Source organism: Cuculus canorus, chromosome 7, assembly GCF_017976375.1.
Source record: "Cuculus canorus isolate bCucCan1 chromosome 7, bCucCan1.pri, whole genome shotgun sequence".
NCBI lineage: Eukaryota > Metazoa > Chordata > Aves > Cuculiformes > Cuculidae > Cuculus > Cuculus canorus.
In genome coordinates this window covers 174610-197204 of record NC_071407.1, presented here as the reverse complement: position 1 = coordinate 197204, position 22595 = coordinate 174610, and the positions used below count along the sequence as shown (strand labels likewise).

Here is a 22595-nt window from a genome sequence, read left to right as displayed (position 1 = left end):
GCATGATGTTTTTCCTACCTACCCGTATTTTTAACAAACTACACAAGAGCTATTTTCAGCCTGTGATGCTAATTGTGTGTTGATCAAGCCCCGTCTGCTCCTGTTCTCTGAAGTCAAGTTTTGGCTGGTCTCTGGTTGAGCTGCATTCTGAGGCTGTTTCCGTCCCTGTGGCCATGGCTGTCCATGTTGGCTACCTCTGCTTAAGCTTTTATCTGTTACATACTTTGTCTACACAGTAATCCAGTTGTTTCCAATTTTGTTCTCCATATGTTTTGTTGGAAATGAACACAAAGGAGGCTCTGAGAAAGTCATTCCAACCGATATGTGAAGTTTCCTAGGACAGCATGATGCGAGGGTTTAGTGCTCAGACTTGCTCCCAATGGGGTATTTGGCTCCCAGCTTGGCAGGACACCTCTGCAGTTCCCATTGCAGAGATGTTCCCCTGTGAGAGTGTCACTGGGAGCTTGCTGCCAGCAGTGCCCAATGCACAACTTAAACCCAGAATCCCAACTGATATGGGAAAGAAAAGGTTAACTCCGTCTGTGTTTTTAGAGGGATCCTTTTGTGCTGTGCCTAGCAATGATGATCTTCTGTGTGTATTTGCTTCATTTGCTTCAAAGACCCACAGAAGTTCCTGGAAGGGACTGTGCACACCAGCGTGGATCCCTTCATCTGTCAGAGGTGTTCAACTGCATCCAAGACACCACTGAGAACAATACATTGCAGGTCAGGGCAATTCAAGACCATCACTGACAGCCGAGTCTAGCAAGGAATTTAGCTTGTCAGAAGAGACCTATCCAAGTGGAAATCTAACCCAGACAGTTAGTGAACCTTCTCATTCATGCAGAAGGTGGTTTTTCACTGCCCCTTATGACCTAGGAGTTGATGTTGTGCTTCACCAGGAGGAAGCCATTGCGTTCTGCTAGTCAGTAGCCCTGATACCATGCTGGAGCTTCTTGAGTGACTGAATGAAGAGTTAAGACTGCAGAGCCAGTTTTCTGCAGGACCCTGCTGCTTCCTTGTTGTCTCAGACTGAAGCATTGATCTAAACTAACCAGTTTAGTATGGGTGAGGATCACATGGGGCTATAGATAGCTTCCCAGCTTCTGCAGCACAGACAGTGATAAATGGTCCCTGGGAGAGGAGGATGTTTAGTCGTTATCTGAGGATGATTTGACATACATGAATAACTGCCAAGCCTCCAGACCACTATCCGTGTTGCATCATGCTAAAGGTGCTTCTTGTCTTTAATGTGTTGTAATGCACTGATTGTTTTGGATGGCTTTTTCCTTTGAAGAACATTTTCTCCTAACATTGCCCTGTAGACAGAGGGGCAGGCACAGGTCATGTGCCCCTGAGCTCTCGCAACACAATAGGGACCGAGATAGACCACCCTAGATTTCAGAGAGACCCTGTGCCAAGCCACTTCTTTCCCAGTCTGCTCTGTGTACCAGCAAGGTGGGCACCAAGAGGGGATAGAGAAATCAAGAGCCATGTTTCTGAGAGAGCAGGAGGCTGTCATGGCCAGCTGGGGCTGGAAAAATGTTCCTTGTGTACTCATCCAGCCTGTGATGCTCAACTGCTCCAAGGAGTCCTGCTTTACTGAAGAGAGCGCTTCCCAAGGCTCTAGTTGATTTTTCACAAGTGAGTTTGAGCACTGGCCAAGACTGCTGACAGCTCAATAGTCAGCTACAGAATATACTTTTCTGTCATTTTGATATATGTTCTTCTCTGCAACCAGAGTCCCGTGGAAAAGAAAAATTGGAAGGAGTTTAAGTTAGCTCAATGCAAGTTTATTCTTTAACTGACCTAGCAAATGAAACATATTTTTAGTTGGTTTTTTTTTTCTGGAATATGAAAGAGAAATGTACCAAAAAGTAACCTCCACTGTAAGTTTTGTGACCTGCTACTGTGATGTCTGCCATCGTGCAACATGCAGAGTGTCTCTGTCACTGGAAGAAAAGCCAACCTGAAACCATGAGAGCAAGATCTGCTCTGGGCTGAAGTTCCCACCTGCACGTGGTGGTCCTGTCCAGGTAGACTCTGATGTGCTGAGGCAACACCCAGGACATCGGAGCTGAGCTCTACAGCACAATGCTCCACTTCAGGGTATCTGAAAACTCTCAGTTACTGGGAGTTTCTCTTAGGAAGCAGCCCGAATCCCCTTTTACACATGTGCCTGCGCCCCTTCCACAGCGTGCATCAAGTGTATACAGGGCATTTCCTTGATGACTGGCATTTAGCAGCTGAGTTACAGGTGGGTTTTTGTGTAGTCAGCACAGATGTCACAAAATCCTTCTATTAGATCAGAGAGTGCTGTGTAATGGAAAAATACTTGTAGAAGCGTTCATTTCAAGCAGTTCTTAAAATTTTCTGATATGTAAGCTAGGAAAAACCATTTTTCAGGGTGTAAAAGAAAGAAATGTTTTTTTAGGGAATTTTGTTCATTACTTGGTTTAGATCTCCACTCAAATTAAGGATTGTTGCCAAGAAATGGGAGTTTCTTTATTCATAAAAGCTTCGTGGTTAAATCAACAGGTGAGCAACCTTCACCACCTGAGAGATGGACACACTATTTTTTTACTTGATTTCTATTCGAAGGTTCTTCTCCATTGTATATCATAACTTGCTTACCTTCAGCAATGTAAATTCTTCTTCAGTTGAGGAAAACCTGAAAACCGTAATAATTACTGTTCTCGTTGCACCCCAGCCCTGTAACAAGATAGAATTTGGTAATGAAATAAGGACTCGTGGACTAACCTTCCACCTTTTAAATGAGATGCTTTTATGACAGCCAGCACCAAGGTAGAGCCCATCTCACGGAGCCGTCCTCCTTGTGCTGGATGCTGCTTTGCAGGTGGCATAAGGAAAGCTGATTATCAGTGTATTTTTTTTACTAGTTGCACACTGTAACTTTGCAGCAAGTAAGATCTGGAGCAGCATGGTCTCCCAAAGGAGGCCACGCTTTTGCGAGGAGCTCATGTACTCAGACATGAGGAATGCAGCCGAAAATGAACAGAAAGGAAATTGCCCTGGGGAGCTGCAGTGCTGGAAGTCAAGAAATAATTTGGTACTTGTACAGACAAGTGCTCACCAAATTCTGCACATCATAAATAATAATGTCCCTGCCTCCTATGCATCCAATAGGAAATGCATATTCCCCACTGAGAAAATGGCCCGTGCTAAATAAAGGTTTGCCCTTTGCAGGGAGCCAGAGCGGGGGTGGGGTGGACATAAGGGCTCCCATCTCTTTCCCAAGGCCATTAAGCTTATAAAAATACATATGTGTTCTCTTTAGTAGCTGTTGGGTTTCTCAGCCCAAGAGCCACAACCGGACCACAAAGTTTGGAAAATTTCTGCCTCCCACATCTGTCCCCTCCCCACCAGCAACGCTGCTGGATCAGTAAAATAGGATTGTGCATCTGTGCCTTGTTAGGCCAGTGCCTGTAATTAAATCACTGGCAAAATGACTTCAAGCCACACTGCTTTGGGATGGTGACTCATGGGGGGGAGGGAGCGTCTGACCCTTTTTGTGCTAGCGCATGAAACCACCACTGCCAGATTTACAAGACGATGGTGGTCCTGGTAAGTTAAACCCCCAACAGAGCTTTCCCATGCACTGAAGCTACATCCAGATTTTCCATGCCTGTAGGTCAGAAGTGAACTGTTGTTTTCCTTACCTGCTTCCAGAGAAAAAACATGGGAGAATATTTGCAGAGTTCCATAAGATCCTAGGCTTGCCGGTAAGCGTCTTCCTAGCCATCCCTGGCTGATACTGCTACTGCCTGAATGAAAACATGCCGTGTAAATGCAGCACATGACTTTGGATTAGTTTGTTAATGATGGAGATCGTATTCCATACGGGGCTTTGCCAGGTGTTCCCAGCCCAGTTGCACAAGGCCATGGGACCTACCATAGCATGCCGGAAAGACCTGGATGGGGGGTGGGGGAGGGAGAGGAGATGGAAAAGGGGACAAAATATTGAAAAGGGAAGAGTGAGACAGGCTCCTCAGAGGGTGCTTTGCCTGGGGCCACCTCAGTGCTGCCCTGGGCTCACGCCTGGTTAGGAGCCTCTCCTTGCTCAGCCATGCCCTTCTGTGTCCTTTGCAGGTCTTGCGATGAAAATCACCCCTATGTGAAGCCTGATGCATACGTGAACAACCTTGCCGAGGCAGTTGACATTATCCTCCAGCAGCTGTAAAATTGATAGTGCCGTGGGCGACAGGAAGGAATGAGGAGGAGGCCTTGCATGCAGCCCCTCCATGAGACCACTTCATCCTTTCCCACCTGCATCTGATGTTAACAAATGATCCGGCCTCGCCTGGGTTGGTGAACGCCTGTGCTTGTAGACGTTTCATGTAACAGTACTAAAGTGCTCTACTGACCTTGTCAGTGGAACACAGCACTTGCTGTCCTCTGGCACATCCTGAACATCTTCTCCTTGGTGCTGTGCTCCTGCCAGCACAGGTGAAAACAGCTGTCCCTAAAATGTCAGGCTCTTCCCCCCCTGGGGCTGAGCCTTGTCTGCCCGCGGGGAGCCCTGAGGGTGCTAAGGGGCCTCTGCCTCCTGCCAGTGCAAGTGGGGCGCTGCCCCCTCTTCGCTCACAGCAGGGACCCAGCCTGGAGGTGCCCAGGTGGGAGATGGGAGGCCCAGCACCCATTTATGGGCAGGCTTTGCTGTTTAACTCACCCTTCCTGTGCCTTTTGGAATGCCTGAGATGGGATGGGGGACATCCTTGAGGCCCCTTTGCAAGCAGCAGGTAAATAGTGAATCCAGCTGTGTTTACAGCGAACCCAACAGCTGAAGACAACCTGGGTCCCTGAAGGACACCAAAGTGATGCTGCATGTTCCTGCAGTGGCCTGGGAGTGTTGGAAACCCTTGTGTTTCAGAGCTACCAGACGGCTGAGCTGCACGGCACCCCTCGGGGACAGCAGGGGAAAGGGGCGTAGGAATTAGATTATAATAGAATAAACCACATCTGGGAAAATGACATTTGTGCAAATTTTTTTGATCCATTTTTGTGGCTTTTCATCCTCTGTGTAGCAGTCCAGCCAAACTGAACAGCACTGTGCACATCTGCGCACATGCAGTGTGTACCACAAACCCCAGCTGAACATGAGGGCTGTGATACCTCACCAAGAATTCTTTTTTATCCTTTAATTCTTCCTTTTTTTCTGATATACTAAGCTTATCACTTCAATCTGATTAAGTTTAAGCAGCTAACTATCCTGCCATCTGTCACAGAACTTTTTAAACTACTCACTTGAATTGCAGCCGCTTTCCTGTCTGGTTTAGAGAGGCTGTAGGGGCCCATCACCTTGTTTCCCCAAGGATGTATTTAACACCCTGCGTGCCCTTGTCCTGCTGTGAGCCTGCCTTGCCTGGGTTTGGGTTTTTACTTTATGGGGTGGGACATTACCCACCCTTAAAGACAAAGCATAAGGTGCTACTTGGCACTTGGATGATGATTTGCACTGTGCTGTTACCTCTTTGGCTGCATTGCAGCTAAATAGCAGCCAGCGTCAGTCTGGGGGAGCCATGGGAGACACTCCCCTGCCTCAGGAGTGTGCATCGAATCTGCCTGCACGAGAGTATCCAGAAGTGCTAGAACACCTTTGCTATCCCTGACACGAACACCCTGATGGAGTGGCCCAACCCACTGCCCATTTCTGGGACCCCCCCCCCCAGCCCCAGCCCCCGTGGAGATGCCAAGGAGGTTCAGCCAGACCCCTCCAGGAGAGGACCCCGAGGGTCACAGTGTCCCCGTGCCTCTAACCCCGCAGCAGTGCCCAGCCACGCAGACAGCACAGAGAGGTGAGACGCTGCTGGGGTTACTGAACCAGGAAGCTTTATTTACACAGTAAAAGTAACAAGCGATTTCCTGAGACTGAGCTGCTCTAGTGCAATCACGTCATGGAGGGGGATGAGGGCAGCCCCACCGGTGGGGGCACCTCGGGCAGCCCCTCCCAGGGACGCACATCCCGCCGTGCTTGTGCAATGGCCAGCGAGACTCGGCTGCTACAGGTCATAGCTTCAGAAGGCTTTTTCTTTTCTTCTTTTTTCTTTTTGTTTTGTTTTTGGCCATCCTCTTCCTTTGATTTCTCGAACACCAAACTCAAAAACGCTGTAAAGCACTGCTACAATCCTATAACATCCTACAGAAGTCTGTTAGCCTGTTCAGCCAGCAGCTTTTCAACAATGCACTTGAAACACGACTTTATTGGCCAAATAGGCTATGCTAGAACATGGAAAAATTACAATCTATTTTACAAATACTTTGTTTTTTTCTTAAATGCAGTCTTTCATAGAACAGGCTCAAAGAGCTGCATCTGCAAATGCACAGCAAATTCCCTGTGTGCATGCTAAGACTTTTCCTATTAATATGCTTTTTTCTCAGGATGATGAACCCTTATTGCTGCTGAGACAGCTTGCTGTAGTCCCGGAACAGCTGCTGGCCAGACCGGGTCATGTCCTGGGCAAGCCACCGAGTCTCTTCACAATAATGAGCCTGTTTTAGCTACCTAGCAAGGAATAACATCCCTTGTCTGCATATTCATTTAATATCACATTCTGGCAGCCGGCAGGAATTTGCCGCGGGAGGGGGGAGTTGTTACCAAAGCATCTGTGTAATAGGTGAAGCCCTTTAAAAACTGAGAGCAGGATCCCCTGCAGAGGATGCGCTGCTCTTCTGCTGCAGGCATAGGGCACAGATCTCCCGATGCCAGGGATCAATGCCACTTCTGACTTTACAATCAACAGGATGTCCCCTGAATCTGAGGCACATACTATATTATATTTAATATTTTTAATTACTTTATTTATATATATATTGTTATATATATATATAAATCCACAATTGTTTTACCTCTACAGAGAGAGAGAAAAAGAATTTTAAAAGTAAGGCTTTCTTAAACTGAGAATAAGTACATGAAATCACACCAACCCAATAACGAAATGCCCACCAGAACACCACCGTGGCCTCAAAACCATCACTAACTCTAGGCTGCGTCTACACTGACGCACCCAGTGTAAGGCCATGACTCCTTGGAGAAGTGTCTTTAGTAAGGCAAACAGGTTGTGTGTATGTAAACTGAATGCTACGGCTACACTGAGGACAGCTGGGTAGTGGTCCATTGGTCACCTTCCTACCAGGGCTGGGGGGGAGGGTGCCACCGGTAGCAGCCCTTGGAAAGAAAAGAGAAGCCCTTAGGAATTACAGCCCCAGTGATGCACGTGCAAGAGCCCACCTGGAGCTCTGGCAGCCACTGGACGTGGATTTGGGTGAACTTATCCTTTTTCAGTCATTCAGGAGCTGGCAGCTGCGGAGGCGCCCATGGCCAGCAGGAGCTGTGTGCCCCGAGACCAGGGAAGTGTCAGTGGTGGGAGGTATTGAGGAGCATCAGGAAGACCGAAAGCTGAGAACCGTGCTGTGGCCGTGCCGCTGCAGGGGTGCAGGCCAGAGGGGCAGCCGCAGCCTGGGCAAGCGCTGGCATGGCTGGACCCTCCCAACATGTCCCAGCAGGCAGCACCTTCCACCACAGGGGGGCTAAAAACCAAGCTAGGATGTATTTTCCTTTAAACAATGCATCGAGTGATACTTTAAAAGAGCTGGAGAACTTTCCAAAATGAAAAGACATCCCTGTCATCCCCTCCCCAAATATCTGGGGCTGGCCCTGCCTGCCGCATTCAGCCTGGAGGGAGCAGATGTGACCACTGCCGCCAACAAAACCTCTGCGGTGCCAGGACAGGGATAAAGCTATATAACAGCTGATGGGTTCCACTGTGATGGGAGACGCCACACACATCCCAAACCACCGCAGAAAAAAGTGCACTAACATAAGTAGAAATGATGAATAAAACCTGTACCGTGGCTCCCAGCCCTTTCTGAGTCACAAACTCCTAAAGCTTCGCCAGTGGGGGTGCCGAAGCCCACTAAAAATGTCATGCCTTCAATTGCTGTTGGTATCAATGATTTTTTTTACCTTGCTTACTTTTGCAGAGCTCAGAAAGTAAACCCTGAGCTTGAGGGGAACTGCAGAAGATGCTGGAAGCCACTCGTACAGCTTTCCTAGAGCTTTAAACAATCAAACAAAAAAAGAGGGACAAAAAATGTATATGTGTCCTTCTAAACCTGTTAGCAAGCGGACAGCTTATTTTTACCAAAGAGAATTCATATTGTATATTGTACAAATGTAATGGTCACCACTTTATCTGTGCTTGAAAAGGCACAGGAAGAAAAAAAGCTTTCAGTGCTGCTACCTGGGTTTTCAGCCTTTCAGCAGCTGATTTTTGTCAAGTAACCCTGTGGCGTGCCTTGGGCATGCAGCCCCTTCACAGTAAGACAGAAACAAAAAAAAGGGCAGCAGCTGTGCCTCAGGCAGCAAGGAGGGCACAGCCACCCGCAAATGGGTAAATGGCCAAGACTGCAGCTTTTCCCTGATGGGTCTGAGAGAGGGGACTGGGAAAAGAAAACATAAGAAAGGCATTTGAGCATGCCCAGGCAGCGCCTGCCAAGCGCTCTGCAGATGCCACCTCATGCAGGAGCTGTGCGGGCTTGGGGTCCCTTTAATTCCTCATAAGGTAAAGGAAAACTATTAAAAAAAAAAAAAAAAGTAAAAATCCAGCTCTTACCATTTTTAAACTTAGGCAAAACGTTTCACTTGCGATTTCCTTCTCATGGCACTGCCAGGGATGCGGGGAGCGAGGGGTGCTGAGGCCGCACGGGATGCAGCAAGAGAAGGGGAGCCACAGCTGCCCCTACAGCCACCAGCCAGCACTTGGTTTGCAAATCTCAATATTCTAGTTTCCCCTGCTTTTTCCAGTCCCACAGGTGGTGGCTTCTCCTTGTGCATCCCTTTATAAGCAAGCGCAGGTGGCACCCAGGGGAGCATGGCTGGACTCATCACCTGCAACCCTAAATTTGCAAAAGCCATTTACTCACCGAAGGCGAGTTGCTGGTGCTCCCTGTGCCTGGTTTCCCCAGTCAGACAGGCAGGTTCAGATCCTGGCTGATCTCTGACTACAGTAGTTACAAAGAATTTCAAGATTTACACATGCACGCACACAAATTGCTCTAAATACCTGATGAAGTTTTGGCAAAGCTGCTTTGTCCCCTCCAGCTGGCAGGAGAAGAGCCGTGGCAGGACCTCGCAAACCCCGCGCAGGCAGCTCTCCACAGCTCTGCTGGCAACCCCCAACCCCGGGGTGAGAGGACTACCTCCCTCCTCAGTTGTTTTCTATCTGCTCGATATCTAACTCGCCGTCCAGCTGAAAGAGGCTATCGGCATCCACTCCACAACTCCGCCACACCGTCCTGTCCTCCTCCTTCCCACCCCCCTCCTCCTCCTCCTCACAGGACAGGTCATCCCTGCTGGCCTGGTGCTGGTCAGCCTGCGAGCGTGGTGGCTCTGGAACCGGGGTGCAGGCAGGGGTCCTGCCTGGCATCACCTCTGAGGAGTCGGGGCCCGTGGTCCATGGCTGGGGGCCGAGGAGCCGCTGGGAGCCGTCCTCAGCTGTGGCGCTAAGGCAGGTGAGGCTGTTGAAAGTCTGGCGGTTCTGCAAAGGCAAAGAGGCAGCTGACAGGCATGGGGACAGGAACCGGAGGGAATCCTGAAGCTGTGCTGGGCTAGAAGTTACACCAGGTGAGCAGAGCCTCCTGGCCCCCAAACCTGCACTCCCCCGCATTCCCAGCAGAAAGCTAGCAGACCAGCAGAGGCATTCAGTTCGCAGCCGCCTGGTCCCCGGGCAGCTGCTATAAACGCCCCCCTCCCCATCCATGGCAGCTTCTCCCTGCCCTGCAATGGGTGATGGCGTCACATTCCCATCCCAGTGTGGATCAGCCTCATCACCATCCCCAGCCCAGTCGCAATTGTAAGGCTGCACAGAGCTCTTCTGCCAAAAATAAATTAATGTATCAAACAACTCCATTTATTAAACTGGCGAAGAGAAACTTTAGCCTCTTCTTTATGCAGCAGGAGCTCATGTGCTGCTAAACTCTCTGCTGTCATAGCTCGTGGCTGTTCTCCCTTACTAAAGACCTTACTAAGGACGTGAGGTCAGTTCTCCGTCCCTCGTCTCTCAACTGAAGAGGCTCCATGGCCAGTTGCCTGGGCCAGAAACTCGATTTAGTCTATGTGCTCACATCTTCAAAACAGTTTAAAACTCCCAGCAACGATGAGGAGCTTGCAGGCATTCAAACCCCTTCACAGAAGAGAAGACACAACCTCTTGGAGATGCTGTCTGACCACACGCATGCTTACCTGAGAGGGCATGCCTTTCACCCAAGTTGTTTTTAAAAGGAGCATACTAAATCCTAATTAGTGAATGCCAATGGAAATCACATTGCCACCCTGCTGGTTGTACGGCAGACGTGTGCTCTGAGCAGAAGACAACCATGAAGCATCTAAGCAGCTAATGCAAACCTCTTGCAAGAGCCAGTGTGCAAGCAAGCCTGCGATGGTGTGCTTCCTTCAGACACTCAGCTACCGGACAGGCCTGGATGTGCAGCCGATAAATATCCAGGTGGAAGGCAGAGCCCTTGTCAGCTGGCACTGCTCACCTGATCTACGGCCCCCAAATCCTCAGAAACCACACCATAAACAGGAATGACCACATGGGCATCAGCACTCCCCTCCTCCTTATGTTTGCCTTTCCTGACATGGGATTTACATGCACTATGAAGCCTGAAGCATATTTACAATGAAGAAGGGTTTCAGGTTAGGAGATTCCTCACTTTTAAAGAACTATATCTCAGGGGAGGCTTTTTTCAGTGTCGACTGAAATCTCCATGATGGGAAGACAGCAGCATGGGCACACAGCTTATAGGCTGTAAAAGATGGGCACATGAAGAAAAGCTGCTCTAAAGGGGAAAAAACTACACTCCATGATAAGCTACATGTAGCTCGTGTCTCGGTGAAAATATGGATCGGGTGGGATTCCCCAGAGGCTTCACCAGTGCCTGCCATCAGTCAGTATTTTCTTGAGCAAGCTGTCTGGTGAGGTTAAACCTGCAAAGACAGATGCCAGCAGCAATATGAGTCCAGAGCAGCAAGAAGTCCAGATAAGGTGACCTCTGAGGAATGGTTTAGGAACAGTGAGGTTTAGGCTGAAGAGAGCAAGTGCATAGATAGGTGTAGGAGGGTGTACTGTTTCCAACAGTAAGGATCCTGGAGCTAGATATTTCTGAAAGCTGTAACATCTCATCACCAGAACCCATTAACATTGTTAGACAAAATGTCACTAAGCTCCGATGGATGCTGGGTTGCCTGGGGACAGTGGTGTAGGAGAGCTCCTGGGGTCTCTTGCACTCCTTTGTCTGGGGAAGGCAAACCTCATGTGGTTCCCATTACACTCTCTTCCCAAAAGCCTGGGCCAGACTGAAGCTGAGGTAACCAGAAGTGTTGGTACCTGGCAGTGCCTGCCGCCACACAGTTCATAACCAAACACAGCCTTGCTGCGCACATCTCCGCTGATGTTCACAGGGAATTTATGCACATTTGCTTGAGGCTTTTTTTCCTTTCAAATCTAGGTAAGCTGGGAGTAACTCCACCAAAATAACTAACCGCAGGCTCTAAATGAAGACAAATCATCTCTGCATATCCCTAGAGGGATGCAGGTCAAAGCCCCACCTACTTCACACTCATAATTTCTTAAGAAATTAAAGGTACTGGCACTGAATTCATAGCCACTGACCATATGCTGCTGAAAGGCTTTGGGCACCTCACTAGATGACGCACCACGGTGAAACGAGTCATCGCAGGAGATAACACAGAGGCTGTTGTATCTGAAAGGAGAAGTTCCTGCTGCCCAAGGAGTTGACCACTGCCCAAGTAGGTGGGGGGGGGGGGGGGGGGGGGGGGGGGGGGCACATTTCACATGGTCTTCAGTCTCTGAAACCTTCCAAAAACCCACAAACCTCAAGCTCATCTGAAAAAACAGGCATTTGTCCTCCAAAAACTCAACTGTACCCAGTCTCCATGTCATCTTTCTCCTGTTTTTTAGGTACAAGCCATGCCTCTCTGTGTGGTCTGTCTTCGAGGTGCTGAACGCGCAACCGCTTCAAGCAGAGATCTGCATACTGTGGTTAACAGCCAGCTTACAATTACCACTGCCCTTGGAGAAGGCCTGAGGACATAAGGAGAAATATTTTCTAACTACTTAAAAAAAATTGCAAGCATATTTCCAACAGCAATTTGGGCACTTGAAAGCCTGAGTCTCCTGAAAGTCAACAGCCCTCTCAGAAGTGCAAATCCCTTCTACAAACAAAGCTCTGGCACTTTTGAGAAGGTTAATTTTCCTCCCTCTACTAATCAAGCTCATCTTCTGGCTCTGGAGTTTCCCTGGGCTCAGTACCCAGGCGCGGTTGTGCTGGGCTGCTGCAGGTGGGCTAGAACATCCTGAGAGGATGGAAGATGCTTTACAGCACTTGAGAGAAGAAAATGGGTGATGCCTGCAATTATGAATGAAAGAAGATGCAACCTGGAGAGCAACTGAATAGGTCCAAAGCACATTCTTCCCATCCAAATGAGAAGTGTTTCGAAGCTCAGACACATCTTGGAGAACAGCCGTATCAGTACTTGACTTTCAGGGAAATTTTGCATTTTATTGGACTTTTGGCAAGATAATCAAGCTAACGGCCTCATTTTTCCTGCTCAGATCCCCACACGCTGCAATGCAATGTTTTCCACAAACAACCTAAGTCGTCCCCTGTGAGAGGATGGAAAAACCCTCCTAAGAGTTCTGCAGCTTCCAGTGCTGCAGCAGCTGCTCGCAGACAAAGACCACATGTGGATGCCAGGCAGAGACACTCCCTCTGATGCAGGTTTGCTGGTGCTCAGCTTGGAAAGCAAGTTTCCACAGGCACCGGCTGCTGCAAAATCCCACGCCTCACCTTCCTGGCAGCAGAGATAGCTGCTGTGCAGCCAGGGTCAGCACTGCAAAGATGCGGGGTCGAATGTTTTGGGGAAGGGTTGCCCCAAGATGGTGATAACTAAGCTGGTGACACCTGTGCTGGCTGCAGAGCAGTGGTGGATTAGCCACTACCATCAATGCCGTGTCTGTTCTCAACCCATCTGGAGTTTTTTGTTCATTTTTAATTTATTGAGTGAATTAATCACATCCTGAAGTGCTGAGCAGGCAAAATTGGGCGATCACGTCCTCTATCGATACCGCGCAAAGAGCAGTTTTGGTGGCACAATGCAGTGCTTGTTCCCCATGGCCAGGTAGCCCTGGCCCCGCTCCAAGTCTTGCCACAACCTCGTCCTTCAGCACCAGACCAAAACGGGTATCAGGCATCTCAAAAGCTGTTGATCTCAAGGAAACTCTGGGGATCCAGCCACCTTCCCAATCTGACACAGGTGGCTTTTGGGAGATGCTTCTCACCATCTTGACTTCACCCAGTGAGCATCTGTAATGCACCTTCCACCCAAACCACCTTTATTCACACCACAATAATGTATTTCTGACCGTGTGAGGTGCTGGTTTTAATTCCCCCAGCTCTCCCCAAAGCTGCAGCAATACAGCATGCTGGGCGAACCCTTGGGGAGAGGAACAAAATGAGACGTTGCTAAAGCAAGCACCGTAAAAGTTGTCTAAAAATACAAATAAGAAACCCTTAGCCACTTGGAATGAGCCACAGGGCTGCCAGCCAACCTCCCGAGCAAACCCTTGCTTACAATTGTGGTGACCAACTCAGGCTATGTCTCCTTCTCACAGGGTTCTCACGATGCTCCACACCATGCAGGGACAAAGGCTAAAAGCTGGGAAGGCTATGGGAGCTGAGTCACCTCCACATCCTTCCTTTTCCACGTGTTTTTCCTCCCCTTAAGCATGTGTCCCTTTGGGGGACAGGGGCTGAAGGCCGGCAGCCTCGACAGCAGCAAGCAGGAGAAATCCCTCAGCAACATTTCTTCATGTAACTTTTCGCCTCGTGAAATACCTCGCTGTGAGCTTTTCCCTGAAGCACATCCCTGCACATACGGTGTATCTGCTAGCATAAATATTAGCAGGACTGTGATCCCTGCGGTGATCACGGCTTTTGTGCAAATACTTTTTTTCCCCATCCTGCCAGGTGATTGCTGCAGTTTTCCCGGGGAAGGTGTAATGCCACAAGCTGTCAGCACTACTTGGCCCTACCTACCAAGCTGTCATCACCTCCCGTTAGCACACTAGGCTACAGTTGCTTCATAAAGCTGAAAATAACCTGCTGCCCGGAAGGAAACAGGGAAGCGGGCAGCAGGTGGTGCTGCTCCATGTGGGGGACCATGCGGCTCTGCCAGCCCTGCCCAGCCAGCAAAGTCACCTCCGCTCCGGGCTTCTCGGCTTTAAATCACTCTCAAGCAGTAAACACCTCCTGTAAAATACCCATCGACCTGGATGGTTATCTGCTGCGTTGAATATTTAGTCACAGTGAAGTCCTACCTTGGCATCTGTGGCATGGAAAGTGCTCATCACTCTGCCCAGGAGGACAGTCAGCTGCTTGCAACTAGAAAATGGGTTTCCTTTGGTTTTAAAGCTCTGCAGAACTTCATTACAAGAGCTCCTGTTACGCAGGCCAGACACACACACACACGCATACATTGCTCTCTCCACTTTTAAGGCACATACAGTCTTCTCCAATCCCACCCCCAGGCTGCTGCTCCTGAGGTTGTCTTCCCATAGAGCAGGAAGGGGAGGAAGGGAGACAGGGAGGGAGCTGCACTGGGCAGAGCAAGGAGATCCGCTTTAGGGACTGCTCAGTCCGGAGACTGGAATAACCAACCCCTTCTCTTTATAACCACACAGAGCATCTCAGGCGCTTTGCCAGTGGCCCCAGGCTGCACTGCACATGCAGCTCAGCAGCACTGGCTTCCAAGATGAACATTGCCATTGAGAGGGACGTGGGTTTTACGCCAACCCTGTCCTCCCACAGAAAGAGCCTCTGAGTGATGAATGGAGTGTCAGGAAAGAAGTGACTGAAATACCTAAGAAATGAAAAAGCAGGAGGCAGTTATGTGGTATATGAAATGTAAACCGAGGTTGTGTGCCAGGTGTGGAGGACGGAGCCGGGTTATACGCAGTGGTGCCATGCCAGGAATCTCAAACTCATCCGTTATTCTATTTTTTTCAGATTTTATCTATGGAGGCATTGAGTATTTCCAGGCACTCCTGCACCCTTCATCAGGCTGACATGCCGCAGAGTGTGCTTGCAGCAGCATCCCATTTACAGAGGGGATGTCTCCCTGTCCTGCTCCCAGCAGGTAACCGTGGATGCTGTCCTTCTTTTCATGGTCTGTTTTCTTAGCTCTTCCTCTTCTCATCCACTAATGAAGAGGCTTATTTACATAGCTCCAATCCTAATTTCACCGTAACAGGCACCGTAACAGGCACTACTGCTTAGATGGTGCCCTGGAAGTCTGCAGCTTTAGCAGATAATTTTGCTTTTATTCTCTTTGGTGTGAAAAATAGCTTTCACAAGTAGGCTCAGAAGTATCTATTATCCTACCAAGACACTTTACACCACTGTATTAAACAAACAAAAAGCAAGATGGAGGCTTTAAGTCATTAATATAAGCACTGCATTTGGATCCCGTACGGTTAATTTGGTTTTACACTTTTGCTAGTCTTTGAAGTTCCATAGCTGCCCTGACAACAGTGAGGATTTTTAGTGGGTTTCCCCAAATGCAAAAGAAATGCTGTTATATCACCCACCAGTGGGAACCCCCCTGATGTGTGAGGGGGATGCTGGAGAAACATACCCCAGAAATAACTGAGAAATACAGCAGGCACAGCTATACATGAAATCAAGAGAACCATGATGCTGACTGGGATTCGAAGCACCCTACACATGAGGACTTGGTCCAAAATCTGCACCCTGCTCCACCTTTCAAATGCCTCTAAGGCTCTCTGGCAGGACATGTGATTGATGAAGCACCTTCGGGGGAAAAAACTCAACCACCACTGCATCCACTGAACTGTAGGAGGGAGCAGTCAGCCTGGAAATCACCTGGAGTGCTGGGGTTTGGGTAGTTTTCATAAAAACAGTGTGAACAACTGCTTTTGGTTGCCATTTTTGAGCATGTTGATTCATTCAAGGATGAATCTTTCTGCTTTATAAAAGCTGTTCTTTGGGTCCACATAGCACGCCAGCCCAGGCATCGGAGGGTTACACAGCATGTGGTAAACCAGATGTGCTTCTCTGAGATACAATTGGACTCTGCCTGTGTTTGGGACAGACACTAACAAGCTTTGTTTGTGTTTCCAGCCCTGTCCTCCCATGTGAGCATGAACAAGGGTGCAACATCCGAATCCACATCCCTGGAGTGCAGTGGGATGAAGCCCGGAGGAGGGGGTGGAGCTGGGAGCAGGAGGTGGCAGGGCATGGTCCCTGGGTACCACAAGGCCCTTCGGCACTCAGAGATCCCTTGATGCTGCCAGAGGAGCCCATCCATATACACAAGTCCTGGCCCATGCTGGACAAGTGATTTCATGGCAGAAACACTCACATCCTGGGCATGACCTGTTTCTATTTCCATGGCTGAATTTATTTTCAGCCTATTGTGCTTGGTGAGTCACAAATTTTTAACTGGGTCAGATGAATCATAGAATTGTAGAATCACCAGGTTTGAAAGGACCCACTGGATCATGGAGTCCAACCATTCCTAACACTCCCTTAAACCATGTCCCTAAGCACTTCATCAACCCGTTCCTTAAACACCTCCAGGGAAGGTGACTCAACCACCTCCCTGGGCAGCCTCTGCCAGTGCCCGATGACTCTTTCTGTGAAGAATTTTTTTCTGATATCCAACCTGACCCTCCCCTGGTAGAGCTTCAGGCCATTCCCCCTTGTCCTGTCCTCAGTCACTTGGGAGAAGAGCCCAGCTCCCTCCTCTCCACAACCTCCTTTTAGGTAGTTGTAGAGAGTAATAAGGTCTCCCCTCAGCCTCCTCTTCTCCAGATGGGACCATTTCAACTGCAAAATCAAAGCAATAGATGTCATTGCATTATACATTATTGCTATTAAAAGCTCTGTTGGGTAACTAAAATAGAACCTTCTACAATATATCACCTCCCACAAGCATCCTTTGACTCTGCTAATGCACATTGCCCAAAATGGTCACTCGAGAGCTGCGCCAATAAATCAGCCTTTTATAGGGGGAGAGGTCGTTTTGCGTGCAATATCGTCTCATATATAACAGCAAGGTTTTATTGCTGTGGTAGCACCCAAATTGCACCCTAGCCCAGTAGGCATAGCCTCAGGAGCTTAGGAACAGGGATGGGTGAAAAAATGCATTGCCTTCATTTTTCCATTTTGGAAACTGAGGCAGGGAAACTCTGCTTGAAGAGCATCTACAGAGAAGGCAGGAATGGAGTTGATACACATGAGGTTCAGTCCAGTGCCATAACTTCAAAAGAATCCATTCATCTTAACGTATTGCCCTTCACACATCAAGAATAAATGCACTTGAAACTGATAAAACCTGTTACACAGGGCCAATCTATGATGCTCAACAAAAGCTTTCATTTTTAGTGCAGAAGAGGAAAAAAGTGACACAAAACATCTCTGAAAGCAAAGAAATACTTCAGGACTGCAGAACAAGCATCCTCCATGGCGCTGCAGGCAGGAGGACATCAGCAACATGTGCTTGCACCAGCAGGCAACCTCAAGGAGAGCCCCTTGTTCTCCCCTGCCCTGGGGACACCAGCCGAGTTTTGCTATACTTGAACAAACACAGAGACTTGTTTGCCAAAGAAACAGGGAGGCAAAAAATCTCCGTTAACAGTTCATGCCAGGAGCAAACATCATTATGAATCTGACTTCCAATAATGACTTGAATTTTTTTCAACTACTTGTGTTTTTAAATAAAACCAAAATCTGGGCAATGAAGAACAACGGTGGCATGTGTAACAGTCTGACCAATGTTAAACCTTGCTGGCCTCCAACCTCCTCTACACCCCCTGAACCGAGTCATTTTCTTTTGATCCTGAACCAAACGCTTTTTCCCACCAAGCCACAAACTGACCTTTGCAGGCTCTCACTCATGTTTATTTAAAAAACATCAGGGCTTGGAAGCTGGATTCTGTCTCAGAAGTTACATCGATAGCAAGCTATTTCCTGGGATACATCTGGAATTTAAAACCTCCAGTTTTTTTGCTTGCCACTACCTTTGGCAATATTTGCCACCAGCTCGAGTGGGTGCTGACACTAATCGAGCTTGGTGCTGCCCCTCCTGACCCCACCAGCAAGTCTGAGAGCTGTCAAAGTTTAAACGGAAAATCTTCTCAATGAAAATTCAGAGAATTTTACCCCTCGAGGAAAGAGCTGGGTGATCAGGCAGAAGTCACTTTTCCAATCCTGTAGTTTAAAACTTCAGAGTCAAGATGAGCCTGAAACATTTCCAAGCTGGTGAGCTGTTCAGTTCAGCTTTGGGAGCGTACGTGCTCCTCCATGCATGGATCTCACTCATGTGAACTGCCATTCTTCCTCAGCTTGGAGGGGACAACAAGGCAGGGGACAGCCTGGCTCCCAGCCATCAAAAGCATTACACACACCCCTCCTCTGCATCTCCGGCCCAGGACGAACCTGACTTTAATGCTGGAAAATGCAAGAACCACACATCCACATCTTAGCAGGACGATCCTGTGATTCCCGTTGCAGATGACTCCATGCTGTGAAGTCAGCCCATGCCTAGTGCTTCATCCTCACACCCTCTGATCTGATGTCCACTGCTCCCGTACCCTCTCAGCCACCCTTCACAGCTCACCTGCTGGACAGAGAGCTAGTTATGGTCAATTCCGAACCACAGGAAGCTCTCCATAACCCCAGGGAGATGCAAGGGCATATTGTGTTTTAATTACCTTGTTCGTTCTACAGCAACTGTTCTCTGTGCCACATACTATGTGCCATACCATACCATAAAAGATGCGTAGACGTGGTGCTTAGGGACATGGTTTAGTGGTGGCTTGGCAGTGTGTGGCTTACAGTTGGACTCGGCGATCTTAAAGGTCTTTTCCAGCCTAAACAATTTTATGATTCTAATAAGGAGCTTCACAGAGGAGGAAGAGTTTGCCAGCTGTCTGGGACTCCTCCATGTTCACAGGAACAACTCCTCCAGCAAAGCAAATGGATGTTACAGAAAACTCTGGAGAAGATATCAATAGTACAACGTGTCACACTAGATGCAGCTCTTCAAACTGCAAATGCTTTCAAGGCTCACAGAGAAGCCAAAACCTTGTAGAACCATCAGAAATGACAGGTGACAACCCCAAGTCCTCCTTGGTCACCAGTGCACAGATCCTAGCAGGGCACTTAAAACTGGCAGGAACAAACATCCCTCACCACATCTGACAATTATTGTTGACTGTACTATGGCTTACAGACCACAAAGATGTTTGTGCCTTCCTGTACACAGCAGGTTGTATTTCCAGACATTTCCACCCCTGCTCAGGTGTGCATGCCACACGGAACATAGATGGGGTTGAACAAATATATATAGAATTCTTTCATAGATGTAAAAATTATTCACTTAAAAAAAACATCTTTAAAAATGATAGCTGTGTTTGGAAATGTGTTAACACAAATCAAATCTCTCAGTAACAATCATATCAAAATTTTATAAGGCAGGAAACGGAATGGGCAAGAGATAACGAGGGCAGCTTTGCCGCTGCTGGAGATGACTGCAAATTCTCACTTAGGGCAGCCGTCGCTGGTGTGACAGACAATGTTACATCTCCCTTGCAGCTCCCCAGAGCCTGTGTGAAGGAAAGCAATCTGCTCAGCCAGCACACACGTGCCAACATCAGGGATGGCCCACGGCTTGGCTTCGCACAGATGCCGCTGACAAGCCACCAAAGCCAGCATATGTACTGCAAGGCGTTTCAGCATGCAGCACCCCAAATCCTGCAGGGTGACAGAGACATCAGAAAGCCGCAGATGTGGAGGTAGGAGATGGCTAGCAAGTCCCCAGGTCACCGGCACAGCAAGGCGACCTTCAGAGAAGAACTGCATCAGAACATGGGAAAGGAAAACCAAGACGGTGTCTCCACCACAAAGTATCTCTGGCAGACTCTGGGGTTTTTTTAGAAAATCCATTTTTCTCACCTAATATGCCCAGCCAGCTTCTCCCAGGGCCTTGCAAAGGGTGAAATTACTCATTCCTGCTGAAATCAGCCCAGCTGAGAGGACAGCTGGGGTCCAAGCCACCTCCTGTCACCCTTGCAATACACCTCATCTCCCATATTATTTCAGGCACATTCACATCAGAAAAAGAAAAGCAGCTCTTTAAGAAACCTTCCAATTCATGGAAAAATCGGATCCTGACCACTTCTGATCACACCCTGCTGGTATGGACATGGTTCTTGGAGCTGTGAGACTCAGAGCACTGCAACTAGGAAGGAGACCATGGTGCCATAAGATTAATTAACACGTTGTAAAAAATGACTGCTGGGATTTCAGAGGTTGATGTCCTTGTTGGGCTCGTGCTTCATGTGAAAACGGGCAAAAAATGCTGAAACTGGAAAGCAAGCCCAAGCCACATGCCAAAATGAAACGATGGTCGATGCCCTCATTTTAAGGAGCACAAGGCTGGTCGGAGATGCCAGGCAGCTCCCTGAGTACCGAAACCCTCCTTGCTTGGGGAAGAATAAAAACTGGCCTCTCCACATCTCATCTGTCTCCGGACACTGGTGATAATTACACGACACATCAGTCATCCACTCGCTTGAGCACGACCCATTGGGTTTTCACTTGGTTTGAAGGTGAAGAGGCACAAAGCAGAGCATTAGCGCGCATTTAAAAAGAGCAAAAGGATTTTCATGGTCTTGTAGCTTTTAAAATTTGTTGCTATTTCAATGACAAGTATGTCCAAGATTTTGCTTCTGCCCAAAGCTGAGACGTTTCTGCTTTGGTCCCATACAAGTATGTAAGAAGGGGATCGATAGGGACTCACCTCCTCTCTCTGAGCTATAGGAACTGCAGAGAGAACGGACCAGAACAGGATTTTTGAGGGACCAAAGGCAATGTTTTTCCACATAGTTTCTCCCCCAGAACTTTAACATTTAGGCTTCTTTCTTAATTAGCCCAGTTACGTGGCCACGTAATTGGTTCCAGGAGCGGCTCCTTCCCTTCCTGCCTGGCCTAAATATCCCTCCTGGTATGAAGAAAACATTTCTTTCAGGTCAAATTATTTTTATTTTTATTATGGTACCGTGTTTCAGGCCTATAAACACGGGTGGTTACATTAACCCATCTGCTGCCAGATGCTGATCCAGCACCCCAAGCTCAGTACCCAGCTCTGCTGTTAGCAATGAGGGACTCAGCATTTCCTGTGCCTCAGTTTTTCCACGTGCAAAGGCAAATGCTTTGAGATCTACCGGAAAGCCCAGTCTGGACACTTTGGTTTTCATTTGCTTTGAATCATGAAGACCATTGCACGCAAATCATATCTACCCCATACAAAGCCAGACTAGAGGACACACGCAGCCATGCAGACACTTTGTCATTATTTTAGCTCTTAATAACTTTCCAGTCTTGTTCCTACAGATGCATTAAAACCAGCCTGGGGAATACCCAAACCAGCAGAGTTTCCTCAAGCATGCTTATCCCATCTCCTACTGCCCACAAGAAATGTTTTTCATGGTGGTCCCATCCTGGGGAGGGCTCTGACCATGCCCCACACCCTGAAAGCCCGCCCCACCAAAGGCAAGAATGCTCACTGTAACTTGCCTAATCCTGCTCGTCCCTCTGTGCCAGCCCTCCCACACAGAGATCAGCCTGCCAGGGCTGCTTTTCATAACTGAATAGCTACAAAACCCCTGGCCCTTGCACAGCTTCAGGCTTTGCTTTCTTCCCACTCCACATAGCGCCACTGCCTCCAACGCAGCAGCACACTCCTGCCTCTGGAATCCACCTGCTGCCCTGGGCACCCAAATCAGTTGGGTTTCCTCCCTGGAAACCAGGGATGCTCTGCTCCATGAGACATGCCTTAGGCTGGATCCCGGTTGCGGAGTTCCTTGGTGACAGTGTTGCTGGTTGGTTGTACTAGCAACCACAAGACGCTCGGCAGCGGCTTCAGCCACCCAGCCTGGACCATTGGGTGAGGAGGGGGTGGAAGAGGGGGTGCTCACTTCTCTTGCTGCCACTGGCAGCGGGGGAGATGCTGCACCCAGGCAATTCCTTGCCGGCTTCTACAGTGCTCGTGCCTCGCAACACAGGGCTCCAGGATCATTCCCTTATCGTATCGGTTCTTGCAGAGCATGAACCACCCCAACAACTATTTTTGTTTAATCTTGTGCTTGAGGGTAGCCGAGTAACACAGCTCAGGCACTGCGTCCTTGCTTTGGGAAATTTTTTTGGGTGACGAGGGCAGTAGCCAGAGAAAACACAACTATTTCTCAAGTTTAAGATTTTCCAGGAACACTGAGCTACTTTCAGATGTACAAACGATTTTCTGTCACTTGCCCGTGCCAAAGCCATGGCTATCCAAATTATAAATGTGTGCTTGGGCTCAGCATCCACAGGAGGGAAAGGGAAGCTCCTGCTGACCCCCTAGTATCTCCCTGGCCAAGCCCTTTGTTTCTCAGCTGACAAATTTCCCCCTTGGTCTGACATGATGGAGA

General features: G+C 48.6%; 2 protein-coding genes across 6 annotated transcripts in view; one reads left to right on the top strand and one right to left on the bottom strand.

Moving 5' to 3' along the window:
* The window catches only part of LHPP (phospholysine phosphohistidine inorganic pyrophosphate phosphatase), a 78825-nt gene extending 73198 nt beyond the window's left edge, over window positions 1-5627 (top strand). Inside the window, exons 7-8 of one of the 5 annotated variants that reach the window (XM_054071020.1) lie at window positions 3691-3743; window positions 4111-5627. In XM_054071020.1, coding sequence (XP_053926995.1) covers window positions 3691-3727 — 37 coding nt within the window. In that variant the 3' untranslated portion in view covers window positions 3728-3743; window positions 4111-5627. Of the gene's footprint in view, window positions 1-3652; window positions 3744-4110 lie in introns of all 5 variants that reach the window. The other 4 variants (XM_054071017.1, XM_054071021.1, XM_054071019.1 and 1 more) reach the window with 4 other exon arrangements.
* Window positions 5628-5810: 183 nt separating this feature from the next.
* Window positions 5811-22595, bottom strand: part of FAM53B (family with sequence similarity 53 member B) — a 54008-nt gene continuing 37223 nt past the window's right edge. The window contains 1 exon segment of the mRNA XM_054071012.1: window positions 5811-9557. Coding sequence (XP_053926987.1) covers window positions 9228-9557 — 330 coding nt within the window. The 3' untranslated portion in view covers window positions 5811-9227.